Raw genomic sequence first — 21,828 nt, 5'->3', positions numbered from 1 at the left:
CAGAACAATTGAAAGCGTCATGGTTACTTGTGTAACCTTCGTTCCCTGATGGAGGGAACGAGCCGTTGTGTCGATGTAGTGACACTAGGGGTCACTCTTGGGAGCCCGAGACACCTCTGGTCTTTGATAAAAGGCCAATAAAAATTGGCAAGTGGTATTTGCATGCCACTCCCCCGAACATACGTGTATAAAAGGAGCTGGTATGCAACCACTCATTCAGGTTTTATGCTGAGGAGCCGAGACAAGGTCCGGCCAATTCAGCGGGTAGTTCAGCGTTGTGGCAGGAGGGACACAACGTCTTGTTCCCTCCATCAGGGAATGGAGGTTACACAAGTAACCATGACGTTCCCTATCTGTCACTCACTCGACGTTGTGTCGATGTAGTGACACTAGGAGTCCCTATACGAAACGCCACAACTGGCTGAACTGTGTTAAGTGAACTGGCGGTATGTGGTGGGCAGACCACTGTGTGCCTCCTAGCCAGCACACCAGGTCGTCACGTAACCTCCCCCAACATAGTTATGAGTGTCGAACGGCCCTTTGTGGACAAGTCGACTACCCAAAAGATGGAGACAGGCTAAACCAGTCGTGGCCTCTTTTCCCCTTCTCTTTTTACACTCCCTAAAAAAGAAGGGGGATTATCCGACTGGGCCACCAGGTCTAGTCAGGGGGTGTGGGAGGACACCGTGGAGATCAAACCTCGCCCGGGGGGGGGGGGGGGGTGATATTTAAGTGGAAAAATATGTCACATGGTCTTTCCGACCATGTGGATAGTCTTCAAGGTAGATCCTACCCAAGGGGGGAGGAGTTACTACAAACATGGAGACTGGGGCAGAGGGGCTCTGCCCAAGGAAGACGCAGTTTGCCAACAGGGAAACGAATTAGCGGAAGATATATATTGCATGGGGTTAGTCTTACAGGGAACCGCCACATGCGGAGCACCTACCCCAGAACAGGACTCTTAGTTAGCACGTGTACTGGGCCGGCAGCGAGTCTCTCCGAAAACTCGACTGCCACAGGGCTCAGGGGAAGTCAACCAGGGAACAAAGTTTGTTAACACTACTGGGAATTAATGGCACACGTCTTCAGCTCAAAAGGAGGTGGAAGGTGCTATGTGCAAGCGATACACCCGGCCGGCTATCCCGGGCTTATCCGCTTGTATTGCGTGGTACTACCTGGGACGAAACCGGTTCCACCCGGAGGTTGTAGAACCTTGCAAAGGTGTTGGGTGTTGCCCAGCCTGCTGCTCTGCAAATGTCTGTTAGAGAAGCACCCGCTGTCCGCTGTAGTGTTGAGGTTGCCCGGGATGTGAGTGGCTTGCAGCGACTTGAAGTGCTGCTGACTCCAGAGGAGGAGACGGCGGGCGAGTTGTGACATACAATGAGAGTGCAGACCGCCTTGGCAGTTGACATATGCTACCATTGCCGTGTTGTCTGTCTGAACTTACACGTGCTTGCCCTGGATCAACGGCCAAAACCTCCACAGGGCGAGCAGAATTGCCAACAACTCGAGGCAGTTGATGTGCCAATGCAGTCGTGGGCCCGTCCACAAGCCGGCGGCTGCGTGCCAGTTGCAAACAGCGCCCCAGCCCATTTTGGAGGCGTCCGTCATGACCACGACATGCCTGTAGACCAGTTCTAGGGGAACACCTGCCCATAGAAACGAGAGGTCGGTCCAAGGGCTGAAAAGATGGTGACAGACCGGCATGATGACCACGCGATGTGTCCCACAGCACCATGCCCATCTCGGGACTCGAGTCTGAAGCCAGTGCTGAATCGGTCTCATATGCATCAACCCGAGCGGGGTGGCCACCGCTGAGGATGCCATATGCCCCAGGAGCCTCTGAAAAAGTTTCAGTGGAACCGCTGTTTTCTGTTTGAACGCCTTCAAACAGGCCAACACCGACTGGGCGTGCTCGTTCGTGAGGTGTGCTGTCAAAGAGAGAGAGTCCAACTCCAAACTGAGAAAAGAGATGCTCTGAACCGGGAGGAGCTTGCTCTTTTCCCAGTTGACCTGAAGCCCCAGTCGGCTGATGTGTGCGCACAACATGTCCCGAGAGTGAGCTAAGATTAGCCAGTCGTCGAGATAGTTGAGAATGCGAATGCCCACCTCCCTCAGCGGGGTTAGGGCTGCCTCTGTGACCTCCGTGAAGACGCGAGGAGACAAGGACAGGCCGAAAGGGAGGACCTTGTACTGACATGCCTGACCTTTGAATGCAAACCGCAGGAAGGGTCTGTGTCGAGGAAGGATCGAGACATGGAAGTACGTGTCCTTCAGGTCTACCGCCGCGAACCAATCTTGATGCCGGACACTCGCCAGAATACTTTTTTGGTGACGAGCAGACGGGGTGCGGGATCTTGAGCCGCACTGGGGCAGGATATGCCGGATAGCCTCCGTCTACTGCTCCACCGTCGAGAACTGCTGGGCAAAGTCCTTGACGGTGTCGCCGAATAGGCCAGCCTGGGAGATGGGGGCAGCAAGGAACCGTGTCCTGTCGGCCTCACCCATCTTGACCAGGTTGAGCCAAAGGTGGCCTCCTGGACCACTAATGTGGACATCGTCCACCCGAGAGACCACGTTGTGACCTCTGTCGCTCGGAGAGGGAGGTCGGTCGCCGAGCGCAGTTCCTGCATCAATCCTGGGGCGGAACTACCCTTGTGCAGTTCCTTTAGCGCCTTGGTGGACTTGCAGAAGAGCCATGGCATGCAGGGTGGAGGTGGCTTGTCCAGCGGCACTGTGGGCCTTGGCCATCAGAGACGATGTAAACCTACAGGCCTTGGACGGGGGCTTCGGGTACCCGCGCCAGGTCACGGTGCTCTGCGGGCATAGGTGCACTGCGAGCGCATTTATCCACCGGGGGATTGCTGAATAGCCTTTGGCCGCCCCACCATCGAGGGTAGTGAGGGTGGGGAAGCCAAAAAGATCAGGACCGGGCAGTAAAAAAGTGCCTCCCATGACTTTGTCAGCTCTTCATGCACTTCCGGGAAGAAAGGAACGGGGGAAGGGCGTGGCTTTGAGCGGCGAGCCCTTGAGCAGCGAGCCCAGGAACCAATCATCGAGCCGCGAGGGTTCAGGGAAGAGCGGAGGGTTCCACTCTAGCTGATGCTCGTGGCTGCCCAGGAAAGCATGTCATCATCACCGCGTCAGCCTATGACTGGGCAATCGTCCCTGAAGGGAGGAGCCCAGCTGAGGCTTTGGCGTCCGACTGGACGAGCCCGCTCTCCGATGCTGCGCTCGAGAACTCATCACTTTCGCGGGCTCCGAATAAGAGGTCGAACTCGCCATGAGACGAGCCAGCGGACTCATCCGGAAGCCCGATCGGGGCAGACGAGCGTGCTGGGGAATGGGAGGTCCGCGGAGGGGATACCCGGCGGAGGCGGTCCCAATGGGGTCCCCAAATCGCCCTCAGTGCTAGCCGCGCTGGCCTCATACCCGTGGGTAAAAGGACTGAGGCGGGGAGCCTCTGGGGTGGCTTGCTGTCTTACGAAGGCGAGCCGCGACTGCATCGTTGCCATGGACATGTCCTCGCAATGAGTACATGACCATCCACAAATGCTGTCTCCGCGTGAGCAGTGCCCAGACATGAAAGACAGTGATCGTGACCGTCAGAAGGTGAGAGATAACGAGCACAACCAGGAATAACACACAAAGGAAAGGCATCTTTAAAAAGACGTTCCGTGTGTGCTGCTCTTTTAGAGAAATATACTCTTTTAGAGAAATATACACTTTTATTTCTGCCGAAGCGCCCAGGGGCGTTCTCTGCAGTGCACCAGTGCATAGGAGGGAGAAGCTGCTGAAATGCGCCGTCAGATCTAGCAGAGGTGAATGAACAGTCGTGGGAATTCAGCTCAATGAGCATGACCGTTCGGCTCCTAAGAGAAAATCTGAATGAGTGGTTGCATACCAGCTCCTTTTATACCAGTATGTCCGGGGGAGTGGCATGCAAATACCACTCGCCAATTTTCATTGGCCTTTTATCAAAGACCAGAGGTGTCTCGGGCTCCCAAGAGTGACCCCTAGTGTCACTACATCGACACAACTTCGAGTGAGTGACAGATCAAAAGTCTTGCTACACTTGACTATTTTGCAGTTAGGGCTGGCTGATGTCCAATAGTACATATGGGACCAGTATCAGAATTAGAGTTGTTAGCCAATAGCCTAAAAAAGGGCCTCATTTATTGTATTTTGTCTTTTAGTCTATGATGAAGGAAATACAAAAAAGAGATGCAAATGTCTAAGGATGTATTAGGAAATTTAAAGTAAAGGAAACACATTTCTTGGTATGCTTGGCTGTTTATTTATTTTTCCATTTTTTCCATTGTCTGTGGCAAGAATTCCACACAACGCAGCACTTTGCCCCACATTTCCAGTGAAGGAGAGCTGCAGACTGTTCCTCAGTAAACAGCTGCCATACATTTGTAGGTTTTGGACAAGTCACAGGCACTGTAGTGTTTGTGCTTATTTATGTGGGCTCTGTTATCCCTCCTTTCAAGCTGCTACAGAAAAATACAGCTAAAGTTGATGTTAATTTTTAGGTGCTGTGATTGTTCAAGATCTCTGGTTGTTTAATCAGACACAACAGACTGAGTGAATGCTGGGGTAGGAGTCAGTTCATTTCATTGCTGTTCAATTTTTAATTTGTCACAACCGCTGCATGCAGAATGAAGTGGTCTAGACTCCCAGGCTGGCTTGTGGATTAGCAACACATGATTGTCTAGTAGCAGATTTGGTTATGACAATGTGATATAGGCCTAGAATATTTGATTTAGCTTTTCTCACACATATACTTATTACAATCAACAGCTTTTAGTCCATGTGGATCTCTAAGATTCCCCAATCTCTCTTCCTTTCTACAGAATGGATGCTAACAGCAAGCTGTGTTTGTGTCTTTTTCTCAGTCATTGAACTCTCTCACACCCCTCAGAAAGCAATTTAGGTCACTCTGTCTGTGACCTCATTCCGCTAAATTACAGCCCTGTCCACTGGACCAGGTGCTGCAGAGGTGCAGTTGACAGCCTCTCTTTCATAAGAGCTCTGCAGGTTTGTAAACAGCTTGATGACAGCACTCTTACAGCCAAAGACCTGAGAAGATTGTAAGAACTTGCTCATGCCCAGCATAGTTTACTCAGATTACACACATAATTGAACTATTGAAGGAACTATTAAACAACTCTTGAAGACCCACAATGAATAATTGAGGCCTTTGACTGTGTTTCTTTCTCTGTCATTACCATATTCTTCCACTTTGTAACACATTCAGAATTTCAGAGTGTTTATCCCCACATTACAGTGGACAAGACAGTGGGGTGTCATGTCTTGGCAGAGTAAAGCAGCGGAACATGAATGACAAAGCATCAGTGGCGATGGGCAGCTTTCATAAAGCTCTAAAAGAATACTCCAGCAAATGAGCCTCCTTAGACCCACATTAGGTCAATAGAGGTTAAGTGCAGTCCCTACAATACATCAGATTTACTCATCACTCTATACACTGCTTCATTCACCTTTAAATGTAAAGGTAGTCAGCATTTTTATTTATTTATTTATTTGTTTGTTTGTTTTGTTTGCACTGGCTGGCATGGCAGTGGTCTTAGATATACTGACACTTATGGATGCAGCATCATGCAAATACGAATACGTTTTTAAAAGTTCTAATTTTTTTTACTGAAGAAAAAAAATGCTGAGTGCACCTTTAACATTCCTGAGATTATACATATAGAATAGAGAACATAGAGAAAATTGAGAACATAGAGAACTGCTTGATACATTTCTACAGAAGGTCCTGTATGTCTGTGAGGCCCTGTCAGCCATTAGAGAGTCCGCAGAATAGACCCCTTGAAAGCCATTGGCTGAGGACAGTGATGTAAGTGGGGTGGAGATTTGCTCTGTCAATAACTCTGGACTTTCAGGAAGTTCTCATTGAAAAGCAGCTCTCTGACTGTTACAGAGAGAGAGAGAGAGAGAGAGAGAGAGAGAGAGAGAGAGAGCAGTAGACAGAGGGGGCTGCTCGCAGAGCTGGGAATGGATATGGCAAACCTTTTTAAACACTTCTTTCGTGAGTATATATTTATTTTCTGTTCAACTGAATGACCAAATATTACACAATTGATTAATACAGTTGTTGTCATTACCCTTAATGCATGTATTGTTGACATATTAAAATTGTCTTTGAGGAGAGCACTGTTTTTTTTCTGTTTGATGTATTCATGTTGGTTGTAAATTACATTATTTCCTTGTATTGTCAGTGTTTGAAACTGGTCTTTTGTTTGTTTTGCTCTCTCTGTTCCCTATGATCAGCTGATAGTAAGTGGATAAGGGTTTCAAAACTGTGGTAATCTCCAAGTGTTACATTAAGAAGCTATTTCTGCCTCATCTAAATAAAATTTGTTTTGTTGGTGTAACCTAATGGTTCTGGTTGATTCAGACATTTTATTAAATAATACTTTGGACTTGAATAAAACCAGTTAATTTAAAAGCACATTTTACACACACAGACACACACACACACACACACACACACAGTGTGAAGTCTGTATACTTACTGTAAAAGCACAGTTTTCTGGAGGAAGAGCTAGAATTCTTGTTTCCACAGTCCTTACTTTCCAGTTTCTGTATTATTCAGAATATGTGCTTCACTTCAAAGATCTTGAAACCCATGGAATATCCAGCTGTGTCTGTTTAGGGAACCAGAAAAAAGTTTATTGCTTAATGACATGTTTAAAAGTGTTACATGTCGTGGTTTTGAGCTTTGTATGTTGTGAGGTTGCAAATCTGGACAAATTACTAATGGAATATCAAATACACAGAACAACGGGTTCTGTATTTGACAAAAAATTTTAAAGGACAGGATGACTATACTCAGGTACTTCAAGTACTTTCCTTTTTTTTTCTCTATAAATTGGCCATAAGAGAGGCAGGAAATACCGTACACCACTTCAGGGTAACTTGGATAGCCTTAAAGAAAAATCAAAGCAGAAAACCCATGTAGGCCCCCACTATCTCCACTATACTGTCAACTGGAGCTGCTCTTTGCAGGCGGGCGGAAGCTCTCTAATTCAATGCAGATTTCTAGAACAAGAAAACAGAAGGATGTGGGGGAATGAATAATTGAGGCCTTTGACTGTGTTTCTTTCTCTGTCATTACCATATTCTTCCACTTTGTAACACATTCAGAATTTCAGAGTGTTTATCCCCACATTACAGTGGACAAGACAGTGGGGTGTCATGTCTTGGCAGAGTAAAGCAGCGGAACATGAATGACAAAGCATCAGTGGCGATGGGCAGCTTTCATAAAGCTCTAAAAGAATACTCCAGCAAATGAGCCTCCTTATTTGCATTTGCCTTTGTTGCACAGGTTATGTTTGCTCCCTTTTAAATACACAGACTTGAAATTCCATTTACAGGAGAAGAGGGGAAAATTGCTGGCTGCTTTGATGGCCTCCTGCCAACTCTCTTTCTCATTCTTGCTCTCTCTTTCTCTCTGTGTGCATTAGTATGCCATGGAAGTTCAGAAGGGCTATTGTATACCAAATGGGGTGTGTGACCAATTCCAGCACAAAGGGAAAATGTCATGTTCTATACTCAAGTTTTATCTGTGTGATTTTGCATTCAGAAAATATGTTGCGGAAAATTGGTCACAAAACAAAATATATTGTGTGTTAAAATGAGAAAGAAAATGATAAAACAGTTGTGAGGTCAAAAGAGATGAGAAACACATGCTCAAGTTCATCACTAGTTTTATTTGTGTGGATGCATGCATTGCATTGTGCTGAGAATTAACAGCGATACCTTTGCTGACAGTTCTTGGAAGCCATATCTGTTTGTGATGAGGCTGTTTGTCTTATGATGTCATTGGTGGATTGAGCTCAGCCGAACAGAAACAAAGGCGGGGTGATTTGGCTGTGTTTGCTTGGTTCCTGTCATGGATACGAGAAAGTAGCTTGCCACGGGTCACATTACATTGATAATCACACTCAGCTTTATGAAAACCTGGGCTGAGCGAGAGAACTCATACAATATAGAGGACAGATGACAACAAAATTAGGTCTAATTGAAACATTCTGATGCATTTCATGGGAAAATAAGCCACATGTGAAACCATCTTTGTAAGACATATGCAGACGAATTTTAAACTCATTGCAAATCATGACTTTACTCATTTCATTACATTACAAGTCCACTCTAAGACTTCATGACAGTCTGGCTACTGACCCTTCTTTCCAAGCCCGTTTTAAAGTCAAAGTCAGGTTTATTGTAATTTTTAAAACATTGCAGGGCTACATAGAAAAACGAAATGTGGTTTCCTTAAAAAAAATTAAAAAATAAAATAAAAATAAAAATACAGTGCAGACATATAACAATCATACAGCAAGTGCTATGTACTACAATAAATTACAGACAATAAATACAAATTTTATATATACAGTATAGTGTATATTCAAAACTAGCTGTTTCACAGTTAGGTAATGTACAATGTGTGGAAACAACAAGTTATTGCACATAAAAATTACAGCAATTGCTCATGTTTTGATGTGGACTGGTGGTACCAAGGTCTAAGCTTTCTTAGGTGCTTGCCAGGGGCTTTTTTTTTTTTTTTTTATTATTATTATTTTTTTTTTAATGTTTTTCCACATGTGGAAAACTGGGAAATTGACTGGAAAGCTGAGCGGCCATTATTCTGGCTGTCAGAGGAAATGAAACAAAAGCAGACAGGACACAGTGCCTCAAGCCCTGTCCTTGAGTCAAGTCATAAAGTCACAACAGTTATGATCTGTGTAGATCTTGCTTTCATTACTGCAGCCTGGAATTTCCACTGGAATAAAAATTGTAGTTCATTGGGTTTTCCACAAGTCCACATGATTGTTTTACCTCTCACAGTAGTTACGTCACAGTGGACCATGATAGTGATTTATCACTGAACAGCTTGTTTCTTTCCAGGTTTATGTGACTATTATGTTTCTATAGTCACTCTGAATTCAGGGTTTCATGAGTTGTTATAGAGGAGTTTGGAAAGTTATATATATGAAGTTATATAATATTTTCAAAGCTGACGAGCTCTGTAATTCCACACATATGAATCAGTGAACTGGATCATGAGATCAGCACGGTACCCCTCTTTTTGTGCTAGTGGTTTTACAGGAACACTGCTATCACACTTCTGCTTTTCCTGTTGATGTTCATGGGTGGGCAACATTTTTATTTCCTTTTCATTTTGAGGGGCGCTTCGTTTTTTAGCCATTTCTTAAGTATTCTAGTAGGATTTACTTGGCTTTACAGATGGTAAAGGAGCTTTCAGCATCTTGTCATTTTGTTCAGAAAAATGGTTTATTGCAATTTTAAAACATTGCAGGGCTATAGAGAAAAACGAAATGTGGTTTCCTAATATATATAAACAGAACTGTGCAAAAGTCTTAGGCACATAAGATGTTTCACAAAAGCATTTGTCTTAAGATGGTTCTTTATATCTTCAGCTTTAGTGTGTCAGTAGGAAATATAAATGTTAGACTCCCAAACACTACTTTTGCAAAAAGAAATGATTAGAATAGAAGAACAGGGAGCCCTGCAACAGATGTCATGGCCCCCACAAAGCCCCCCCACTGAACATCGTGTCAGTCTGGGATTACATAAAGAGACAGAAGCAACTGAGACAGCCTAAATAGATAGAGTGTCCAGGTGTACCTAGGAGAATTGGTGCTGTTTTAAAGGCAAAGGTGGTCACACCGAATATTGATTTAGCTTTTTTTATGTTTACTTAAGATTTTGCTCTTCATGTATAAGCAATGAGAATTACACTTACATCACAGTTGTTGTTGTTGTTTTTTTTTTGTTTTTTTGTGGTGGTAGTGGTGGTGGTGATGGCACAGACTCAATCACTTTATTGGATTTTATCAATGATGGGGTCACAGTGTTTTTTCTGATTTTAATAGCCAAATACCATTATTTATCGGAGACAGTAAACATGTCTAACAGTTTACTGTTGTGAAGTGTGTCAGTTTATCAAGGCTTACATAGTTAGCAATGCTCAAGTCATGAAGACTGAAAATGATAGTTGGTCACTCTGTAATGATTTGCAGATTTTAGGTCTGCAGCACACCAGCTGGTCTGTGATTGTGCAACTGTAACACTGTTACAGTGTTGCTGTCTTACAGAATGTTGTGAGAAACAAGGCTCCTGTAATTTGAAATACTACACATGTTTTCAGTTTTTCAGTCAGTAACTGTAATCAGATTACAGTTACTGACTTTCAATTAATTTAATTACTTTTATGTACATTACTGGGGTCACACATTTCAAATTAATATTATTAATGTAGCATACATTTAAACCATGAATTACTTTCATATTTACATATGTTTGAACTGACAGCTGATGAGTCTCTAACAAGGGAGAAACCTGTGTTGCTGAGTGTATGACTTGTGTGTTACAAAAGAACAAGGAATAAAAATAAATATATTATTTAAATTTTAAAGATAAATATTGTTTTATTCTTTGAGTGGAAAAGTGTTTTATAAAGTATCTTAAAAGTAAAGTAAATTGTGATTACTATTCAAATGAAATAATCAGTAAAGCAAGCTGATTACAAATGTATATTAGTAATTATTGATTTGTTGCGGATTACTTTTTTGAGGAACTTACCAACACTGATATGAACAGAGATACACCTCAAAAATATATTTGATTTAGGCTCTCTTGTTTCTCAGATATCAACTGCAAACAATTTCTCCTGAGGTTTTATGTAATTTCCCTTTTTGTGGTTTACCAAACACAAACAAAACACGAACACATGATGTATTTTTTACATTTATAAGGACAAACTTCATATTGAATTTCAATTTGTTGTAATTTTAATAAGAAAAACTAAGGAAATTTATATTAGGATATTTCTTGTTTGAGACTTGAACTGAATAGAAACATATTTAGCGTAGCCATGTTCCCATGGTAGATTATGTCAGCTTGCAGTGTTACAATAGCCAAATACTGTAAATACTTTGCAAGGCTATGGAAGACCAGATTAATATCTTTAATATTATTACAATATTATAATTGTTATATATCGTAATGTTAATATTAATTCCCGTAATACTATTTAAACACAATGTCCATATCCCCATATTAATAGTATACAACTCCACTCTGTGTGATTGCAGGGTTTGGGAAGGTGAAGCAGAAAAGCTGTATGAGAGAGTTGCCCTCCAGTGCAGATAAATATGCTGACAATGATGAGCGACTGTATGACCTCAACCTACCTGCACTGGTCAAGTTCAACTACACCGCTGAACGTGAAGATGAACTCTCTTTGGTAAAAGGCACAAGGGTCATCGTCATGGAAAAGTGCAGTGATGGCTGGTGGCGAGGAACTTATAACGGTCTCTCTGGATGGTTCCCCTCCAATTATGTCACGGAGGATATAGATGGGAAAATGAGGGGAGATTCTGTGAGCTCTCTTAAAGATAAACTGTCCCCCATGGGGCACAATAACAATAGCACTCAGGTTCTGCAGACTGTACAAGCACTTTATCATTTTAGCTCCGGCAATGATGAGGAGCTGAATTTTAACAAGGGTGAACTCATGGATGTGTTGGAGAAACCGGAGAATGATCCTGAATGGTGGAAGTGTAGAAAGGAAAATGGACAAGTTGGACTAGTGCCCAAGAACTATGTTACAGTTGTAGAGAAGTCTTATAAAGAACTGGGGAATTCAGGACCACCTACTTCAAACTATGATTACATTAGGCCTTGTATGAATGGAAAGTTTGGAGGAAGGATGTGGTACTATGGCAAAGTGACACGGCACCAGGCGGAGAGGGTATTGAACCAGAGAGGTGCTGATGGTGACTTCCTCATTAGAGACAGCGAGTCTACGGTAAATCTGGCATAACACTCTATTAAAACAGAACAAACAGTAAAGTTGCTCTTAAAATGTGCATTTATTGATAAGTTAACATTTAATTATTTACACTTGGAGGAAACCTCAACAGACCACAAAAAATTAGATCCCATGACAGTTGCACACAGGGTCGCCTGGAACAAATTTCCATGAGTTTTCCAGTTATTTGTGATTACTGGATAAGGACTTTTTAAATATAATTTTATACAGATTGCACTCAAAATGAAATAGACTAACTAAATAATTTAGAGCTGACATTTTTTTTTTATTGACCACAGGAATTTCCATGACATTGCCATGATTGATTTTATTGAAGTTTGTTTACACTGAACAATTATGTTAACCTTAAAATGTGCTTCATGTGGCAACATCTGAATTAACTTGTTTGATTCAAGTCAAAATATTATTTAAAAATGTCTGAATCAATCTGACTACTTTATGTTACACCAACAAAACAAATTTTAAGGGTTAGATCAGGTTGAAATAGCTTTTTAAGTTAACAATTGCAGGTCACCACTTTTTACACTCTATAATAATTCAAACTTTATTTCCAGGTTTTCATGACTTTGCGAACCCTGTGTATACCATTCCAAATTCCAAAATGGTATATATATTTTTGCAGAAATGTTACAGGAATGTTCATGTTTACAGAGGGTCCTCAGTGCCCACTTGAGCATATGCACTCTCATATTAGAGATCAGTTGCCAGTCTGTTCATTAACTGTAAGATGTGTCTGTAAGCAGCCTTTAATTCACTGTCGTTATGAAAAGCTGCTTTGTTTGTGCTTTGTTGTGAACAAAACATTTCATTTTTCACTTTCCAGCCCAACGACTTCTCCATCTCTCTGAAGGCAGTAAACAAGAACAAGCATTTCAAGGTGCAGCTAAAAGAGGGACTCTACTGCATCGGTCAGCGCAAGTTCAGCTCTATGGAGGATCTGGTGGAACATTACAAAAAGGCCCCCATATTTACCAGTGAACAGGGAGATAAACTGTACCTGATAAAAGCATTATCCTGAGCCTATGAAGGAGCAACAGACTGTTTAAGATTTAACCCATTCATTCATCAGAAACATGTCACAAGTATGAACTTAAGTTGACTGGAATTTAGGAAGTTGTCCTGAAGACACCCTTGATTAAATGTTATCTTATGTAATTGTTAGTGTATTTACAAAAACAAACAAACAAAAAAAAAAATCCAATAAAGTTGTAGTGGTATTTTTGTAAAGATGTGCTTGCTTCAGCATTGATCCAATTTATATATGCTATTCAGCAAATTTAAATACAAACTCCAATACATATACACATGATAAGCTATCTTTGTACCTCTACAACAGACCATTTCAGAGATTCTCAGAAATAATTTTCTCTTCCCTACAAATCTCTAATTATGCACTTTCCAGAGAATTTAGTGATTGTTCAATCTTTTTAAAGAATGTTTAAGTGTTAAAAGTTTTTAGACACTCAATAACTGGAGAACGAATCATTCTGAATGAGAGATTGGCAGGTGGTCTCTTATAATTTCCAGCCTCTACCGGTGAGTTTGATTCTATGGGTTCAAGTTCATTATAGTTATATTACATTAATGGTAGCACTTTATATTAAGGTTACTTTTGTTAATTAGTAAATGCATTAGGTATCATGAACTAACAATGAACAATATGCATTTTTTATAGAATTTATTGATCTTTATTAATGTTAGTTAATAAAAATACAATTGTTCATTCTTAGTTCATGTCAGTTCATAGTGCATTAACTAACAACCTTTGATTTAAAAAATTTATTAGTAGGCTATATGTTGAAATTAACATTAGCCAAGATTAATAAATGCTGTAAAAGTTTTGTTAGTTGTTAGTTCACGTTAACTAATGTTGTTAACTAATGTAACCTTATTTTAAAGTGTTACTACATTAAATAAAGATTCATTTGTTGAATATCAGAGGATGATGAAAGTCTTGATACAGTTTTATTCAAGGTAAAAGTAGAAGATTTACCTTTGAACTCCAGATATATTAAAACAAGTGATATATTTTTATTTGATAGAATTGTATTTGTAACTTTGATTTAATGACTGTTTATGCTATGATGTTCTTTTGCCAGTGCCAAAACATATTTAAATAGTGATGTCTTTCTTTCTAATGTTTTCTAAGTTTTATAGAGATTTAGCCTTCATTTCTATTCCTATTGTCCTATCTGATCTTAACCTAAAACCTTACATTTACTGCAGATTTTATTGTCAAAATCCACTTTCTTTCTCAACTAATTTGTAACAATTTAGTTTGTAAACTGTGAATATTGTTTCTTTCCACTGTGGACTTTTGGTTTCTCTTATCTCTTCATAAATAAAGTATTATACATTCGAGAAATTGTGTGCTTTCATTTATGCATACTGAATTTCTACAGTGTATCTTTTTTAACTTATTTCTGAATTTCAATAATATAAATGTAATATTTCAATAATAAATATGAAATTCATAGAATACCATAAAGGTCTACAACATAATTTAAATGTATTTAATCTGTGTTTTTTTTTTTTTTTTTTTCATTTTGGTTTCACAATGTTTTTTTGTTTTGTGTGTGTGTGTAATATAGATTTGTTTTTATTATTATTGACAGGGTATTATAATTAAAAATATACACAAACAAATGGAAGTACATGGACTTAAATTAAATAATGTGTATTAGGAAAGAAACATTTTTATTATTATTATTATTATTATTATTATTATTATTATTATTATTATGATTGAACAAAAACAATTGTACAACACTTTCAGGATCAGTAATAAACAAATCGACTAAACGACTCGACTTTCTGACAGCCGTCAATGAAAATCAACTTTTGACAGCTCAACTACAACTAACCCGTATATCTCTTCAATACCAACTGCACGTGTAGCATCTGGATTTGAATCAGTTTACTGCAAACTCTGCAGCACTTAAGTTTTTAAACAGGAGGTGAGTGTGGCTAATACAGTTTAACTTAATCCATGAAACATGCTCACTCGTTAAGACATGATGTGTCAAAAAACAACAATATTTTAACTACTCGAATTAAGGGGCATACAATACTAACGCAAATGACGATATGATAGCATTTAGCATGGATATGATAGCTCGAGCCTCTGCAATATGCATGAATGGTGTGTCGACTGGGACTCATCTTTTTCTGTGTATAATGAAATTTCACAATGTCTTTTTCGAGGTGTGTTTGCAGACATGCAGTCATTATCAAACTTCAGTCACCGCTCTGCTGTGCATCCTTGCAGCCCTTCGACCAGCGTCTCGCCAAGATATGGTGAAAAACAAACAACAACAAATGTAAAATATTTGTGAAATATTATTAAGAATGGTTCCTAGTCAAATATGTTCTGAACTAAAAGGGTGTGCACCGATAATTTACTCCCAATGCATTTCATTTTAATTTTTCTAATGCATGCCATCCATCATCAGCTTTAACAGATTTCCTGGATGTGGGTCGCACAGAGACCATATCCCAAGAAATTGCAAATTTAACAGAGGATGCAGGGCAGGACCTGGAGACAGATGGCAGTGTTCAGATTGGGTCTATTAAAGGCACAGTTGTTGGTCTGCAGTACTACACATGAGTGGTGAGTATCCTGACATTTAAGAATGAGTTCATGTACAATTAAAAGATTAAAAAATGACTTTGGGACCTGGGTAGCTCAGTGGTAAAAGACGCTGGCTACCACCCCTGGAGCCCGCTAGTTCGAATCCCAGGGCGTGCTGAGTGACTCCAACCAGGTCTCCTAAGCAACCAAATTGGCCCGGTTGCTAGGGAGGGTAGATTCACATGGGGTAACCTCCTCGTGGTCGCTATAATGTGGTTTGTTCTCAGTGGGGCACGTGGTGAGTTGAGCGTGGATGCCGCTGTGGATGGCGTGAAGCCTCAACACGTGCTATGTCTCCGTGGCAACGTGCTCAACAAGCCACGTGATAAGATACGCGGGTTGATGGTTTCAGACGCGGAGGCAGCTGGGATTCGTCCTCCACCACCCGGATTGAGTCACATGTATGTCTGTAATTGAGTCACTACGCGACCACGAGGACATAATAGCGCATTGGTAATTGGGCATTCCAAACTGGGTGAAAAAGGGGAAAAAATAAACCAGGGTTTCTCAGTCCATCCCCCATCCCAAAACATTAGGTAGTATTCCACAGTAAACAATTGTATGATGTACTGTTGTCCAGTGGCGTAACTTTGATCTTAAGGGCCCTAGTGCAAGGCACCAAACGGGCCACCCTCATTTTGACCTTCCGGGAGAAGGTCCCCTTCTGTCGTTTTCAGGGGCGGACTGGGAACAGAAATGGGCCCTGGAGAAAATGTGTCAAGCGGGGGATGGTGGTGGGGCAGATTGGTTAGGAAATGGTTGATGTCAAGTTGTTTATCGGGTGGGGGGGTGGTTGGTGTTGATGTTGTCCCCTTCTGCATATCGCCGCCCCCTTCGGCATTGTGGCACTGTTTCATGACCCACTTTGGCATATCGCGGCCCCTGTTTCGCGTCCTGGTTCTCACCCTGCACTGCCTGTTGTTACGCCACTGCTGTTGTCACATGACCTCATAATGTTGCATATGAGTGCTATCCAGTCATTATTATCTTGGAAATTATTATGTTTTTTTTTTTTTTTTGCAATGTTCTCAATAAAAACAAAACAAAAAATACATTGCTTAATTTTTGGTATTTCAACAATATAGTGAGGGTGAAAAAATAATGTGTTTTTTTTTTTTTCTCTTGGCTTGTAATTACCCTGGAAATGGAAGTTTAAGTCTAGTGCATTGAATGAATTGAGAAACCCTGGTCTAAGCCAATGCCAATCATCAAACTGTCAGTTAAAAGTATCTGTTTATTGGATGGACTTTGCAGCTCCTTTTATTGTCTTAAATGTTAACAAGGATATTGTTTGATTGTGATTCAACTGCCATAGGTCAATCGAGGAGAGATGGTGTCACTGGTGATAATCCCTATGACCGAAATGCAGTGTTGTTGTCGATGTTTATGGCAGTCAGGTGGGGCACATCAAAAGAGAGCTGCTGCTGTAATAGCCTATATTATGGACAACAACTTGGCAAGGGTGGAATAGTACAATAACTTCTCAGTGTACAATAATTTATTAAATATGCTCCAGCACATTTTTATTCCAATTTTTTGAACTGTATGACTTAATAAATTACTTTAATGTAGTAAATATAACCACCTGGTCAGATTCAATAAGCAATAACTGATTTATCTACTTGTTTAATGCTTTTAATTTCTTAAAAGGGTAGTGCCATATGGGGAGAAAAATCAATTCTCAATGCCTGTGAACCTTACGTTCTGAGGCAAGGAGGAGAACAGAGAAGCTGTTCTAACAACAGCCTAGTCAATGGAAAATGTGTGTTTACAAATATTTGAAGTATAATCCAAGTAAACATTGTGATTTTTTTATTTATTTATATGCATACCCCTCAATTGCTATTCAATTCAATTGTATTAGCCTGGCTTAATCACACATACTGTATATCAGCTTTAAATTGGCCATCAGCCGCCTTGCTCTCTTGTTAAGTGTATCGTCACCGGCCATTGCGGTTGACTGCTAGTTTCTAATGCTGTCAGTGAAACAGTAATACAGTGACTTAAAAATACTTAACTTTGTTACAGCATTTCAGCTGAAAAATGCCTTTGACAAGCTCTTTGATGATTTAATGGAGGACAAAACAAGAGAGATGGAACCGGCAGAGGTAAGAGCACAAACAGAAAGAAAACTGCTCACAGCTGTTTTTTTACTGTGAATCTCATCCATCATTCATACATCATGGAAAAGCACATCAGGTCATACAGATGTCTCTGTTAACGTGTGTCCTTACAGGCAGTGTGCACTCCCTTGCTTTGTTTGTTGTGAAAACAGCAATGATCTGCCCCCTTTCTGGGAGCAGAAGGGTGGCCTTTACATTAACGTTCTCACTATGCTGTTAAGGAAAGGCCAGAGAAAGTGCTTGGAGGTATTTTGGCTGATGACATGGGGCTGGTGAGTGAATCGTAAACCAAGTGTTCCTCTTTTAGTGGCCAATAAACCATACCAGTGTTTTACAAGAGCTGTCAATATTTATTTTTTTATTTTAGGGCAAAACCCTCTATTGGGTTTTCAAACCACTATTGCCTTGATAGTCTCTAATTTCCAAAATGGGAATCCTCTGCCACTTGAAAAATGTGTGAGTAAGAGGCAGATGAAAATATTTATTTTACAGAAAACATGTATGTCTGTAAATTAAGTTACTCTGAATTAATGAGAATACCACACTGATTACGGGGACCTTTGAAGTATTGGATCCAGAATTTAATAATGAAGAGGCCTTTTAATAATATCCTTTAAATAACCTAATAACCTTTAAAAAAAGTTAGATAGACATATTTTAGGAAGGATCTTCCAAGCCTTCTACTTCCAGGAAGAAGTCTCACAAGGTACATTTCACAGTGTTTTAAATTGTAAACCTTGTAAAAACCATTCAAAATTTTTGAAGTTGTCTGAAAAAGACAAAACACTTTGTACTGAGGTTACATTTGTTGTAGAATGCTAATATATTTTATGATAATGTCTGTGTTCTTGTAGAATGTAAGGAACCTGAGGGGTCATCCACACTGAAAAGATTGCACGTTGACAGTGCCACTGCTAACACCAATGAGGAAAATGATGAACAGGCTGCAGAAAGGTTGGTTTTTCTAAGAGATGCTCCGATATCAAAATATTGGCCCATATCAATATCTTCTGGTTTACTGTTTTGCCTGTTTGTGTAATTATTAAAACATTTGAATGTACAGTAGAAAAAAATGATAACTGAAAAACTAAAGTTTGATGTTATCTGCTTGCAATATTTGCCTAATCAGACCAAAACCGATAAAAAAAAAACAATAAAAAAAAAAAATGTTACTGATAGCTGGTACCAATAAGATCACTGCTATATTATGCATCCATGGTTTCTCTGTTAAAGGGATAGTTCACCCAAAAAATTTAAATTCTCTCATCATTTACTTACCCTCATGCCATTCCAGATGTGTATGACCTTCTTTCTTCAGCAGAACACATTTGAAGAAAAATAGAAAAATATCTACATTCAGTAGGTCCTTAAAATGCACGTGGATGATGATTGGACTTTTGAAGCTCCAAAAATCACCAACAGTCAGCATACACGTCATCCATACGCCTCCAGCTGTTAAATTAATGTCTTCTAAAGTGACACGATCACTTTTGGTGCGAAAAAGATCAATATGTATGTACTTTTTAACTATAAACCATCGCTTCCGGTCAGCGCTGAGTTCACGTGGTCTCTCGTGACGCATTTGCGTTGGCATGTTATCGACGTTATCTCATGTTTTCTCTCGGTTGAGACATCCAGGATAAGCACACAAGTGCACCATTGTGAGTAAACAAACAGATACAAAAACAGATCTAAACCAAAACCAATGAAGCTTCTGCACAGCGTTCCTCCTACTCAGCTGTAAACAGCACTGCTCTTCCGGATGTGACGCACGTGTCTTAGTTTTCACGTGAACATGCCAACGTGATTACATCACACACTCATACTACGTGATGGGAGAAAGGTGCCTCAGATTGTTGCTGCCAGGGTACTCAGCCTTACAGGCTCCATGTGGTTAGAATTTTTTTCCGGCATTTAGAATTTTTTGAAAAACCGTCTTTTTCGAACTCGTCCTAGACCGTTTGTCCAATCAGCATGCAATTTGGTATACATCATCTACAGGCCCCCCTTGACAAAAAATTATCAAAAGAATTTAGATACGCCAAATAATTCCAAAGATATTAACAATAAAATTCCTTTGTTTTAATGTGATTTGAGTAATTGATCAGTATCTACTCAATGCAAACGCCAAATGTAACCAAACTCGGTACACATTGTCAACAGGATTTTTAGAAGATGTCAGCAAAGTTTCGTACAATTCCACCCCTAGGGGGCGCTTCAACTAAAAATAAAAGGGATAAAGTTAAAAATAAATAAATATATGCATCTTCTTCGGTTCAAATGCTAACATGGTCTTAAAAAATCAATTCAACAAATTAACAAAAATAGCTGCCAATGGCCAATAAGATTTCAGCACCATATAACTCGTATTGGGAATGGCCGAAGGTTATGGAAATTACTATACACAAGCAAGGTGTCAACTCAAAGCTGCATATAAAACTTTGTGACAATCGGCCACACGGTGGCGGTATAATTAGCTAATTCACGTTTTTGCTCATAACTCCAGAACTGTATAGGTTACAATACAAATTTGTAGCCTCTCTGAATCCACCAGTGCCCCACAATGAAATGGTCACTTAAATTTCCATTTCCACAAGAAACTTTTTTCCATTTTCGATTTATTCAAAAAACTAACTCATCCTAGGCCATTTGCCCGATTCACACGAAACTTGGTATATGTCATCTACAGACCCTCCTGACAAAAATGTATCAAAAGAATTGTGATGCGTTGAATCGTTCCAAAGATATAAGCAAATATGTTTTGGGCATGGCCTATAATGACTAATTAGCCTGTATCTTGTGAGTGCAATTTTCAAACTTAACAAAACTTAGTCTAGATGCACAAAAGAACATTCTGAGGTAACATGCTAAATTTCATCAATTTGGCAGTGCTATAACATAAGAAATAGCTATTTTTACAACTGTAATTCATGCTATAATTGATGCTGTACATAAATAGGCTGTTGTACTTTTTTGTACTGATTGATGTATTGCGGCTCAGATATAGGTGGGGCAGATCTTGCTCTGAGCGCTAGTTTTTTTCTTTCTCTTTTTTCACGTTAATTAACTCGTTCAACTCATTCTTCAAACACAAACACGATGACACAATGTGTGGTGTTCTTGCAAACATGCGTTTAATAATAATCGTAATAAAAATGTTTTAAATCACAGTAAGTTTCAAGTTGCAAACAGGTTTGCTGTAGAAATGTTAGTGATTTAACACCGCTCATCAATATCATTTAAGATGACCAATCAAATCAAAGAATCTGGGACTCACGTTTAGAGAGGAGCAGTGCACAGCTCAATGCAAAGCAAGTAACAAGTTAGTTCAAAAAACAGAAAAAACAGATTTTTCCTCAAATACTATTTTGTTTTGAGTGACTGTTCAAACTGCAGTCACTATATGTGGCCAGATCAGATTTTTTTCGGTTTAGACTAGTCACTTTTGCTATCACGTCCACATTAGTTGTCATGGTAACACAGTAAACTTGCGTATATTCATCATGCATTTGCATCATGAGATTTTAGTGATGGATATTTTACCATTGATTATGCTTTTCATGAGGGCAGAATCCAAATATGATCAGTCTTCACAGACAACGGCTTAAAATGGGAGAGCAGTGGCATATGCAATGTTTGTTGCTGCTAGTGTTGTTGCTGCCCGTTTTAGCCCATATGGGACGCCTTTTATCTTGGGGTCCTTTATTTTAGCAGAGAGCGAAACATCCCGTATTGAAGGCTTTGTGCCCCATATTAAAGCATAAAAAGGTCAGATGGTGAAACGAGGACCCACGTCCTGTGTTGAAACGCTTCTCAAGCATCCCGTTTTCACGTGACATTCAATATTTTATCGCGTTGTGGTTTCTCATGGGTTACTGCACCTTAGCGCATCTCTTTAGTTAAGTTACAGTGGTGTGAAAAAGTGTTTGCCCCCTTCCTGATTTCTTATTTTTTTGCATGTTTGTCACATTTAAATGTTTCAGATCATCAAACAAGTTTAAATATTAGTCAAAAATAACACAAGTAAACACAAAATGCAGTTTTAAAATGAAGGTTGTTATTATTAAGGGAAAACAAAATCCAAACCTACATGGCCCTGTGTGAAAAAGTGTTTGTCCCACCTGTTAAAACATAACTTAACTGTGGTTTATCACACCTGAGTTCAGTTTCTCTAGCCACACCCAGGCCTG

At 40.2% G+C, this 21,828-nt stretch overlaps 1 protein-coding gene across 1 annotated transcript; it reads left to right on the top strand.

Moving 5' to 3' along the window:
- Window positions 1-5,934: 5,934 nt before the first annotated feature.
- nck1a (NCK adaptor protein 1a) lies at window positions 5,935-14,249 on the top strand. Its single transcript, XM_051699019.1, has 3 exons — window positions 5,935-6,052; window positions 11,145-11,860; window positions 12,708-14,249. Exons 1-3 carry the CDS (start codon window positions 6,019-6,021, stop codon window positions 12,900-12,902), a joined length of 945 nt encoding a protein of 314 aa, XP_051554979.1. The 5' UTR covers window positions 5,935-6,018; the 3' UTR covers window positions 12,903-14,249.
- Window positions 14,250-21,828: the final 7,579 nt, after the last annotated feature.

Source organism: Myxocyprinus asiaticus, chromosome 5 (genome assembly GCF_019703515.2).
Source record: "Myxocyprinus asiaticus isolate MX2 ecotype Aquarium Trade chromosome 5, UBuf_Myxa_2, whole genome shotgun sequence".
Classification (NCBI taxonomy): Eukaryota; Metazoa; Chordata; class Actinopteri; order Cypriniformes; family Catostomidae; genus Myxocyprinus; species Myxocyprinus asiaticus.
Note: the sequence above shows the minus strand (reverse complement) of the source record. Positions and strands in the feature narration are given on the sequence as shown.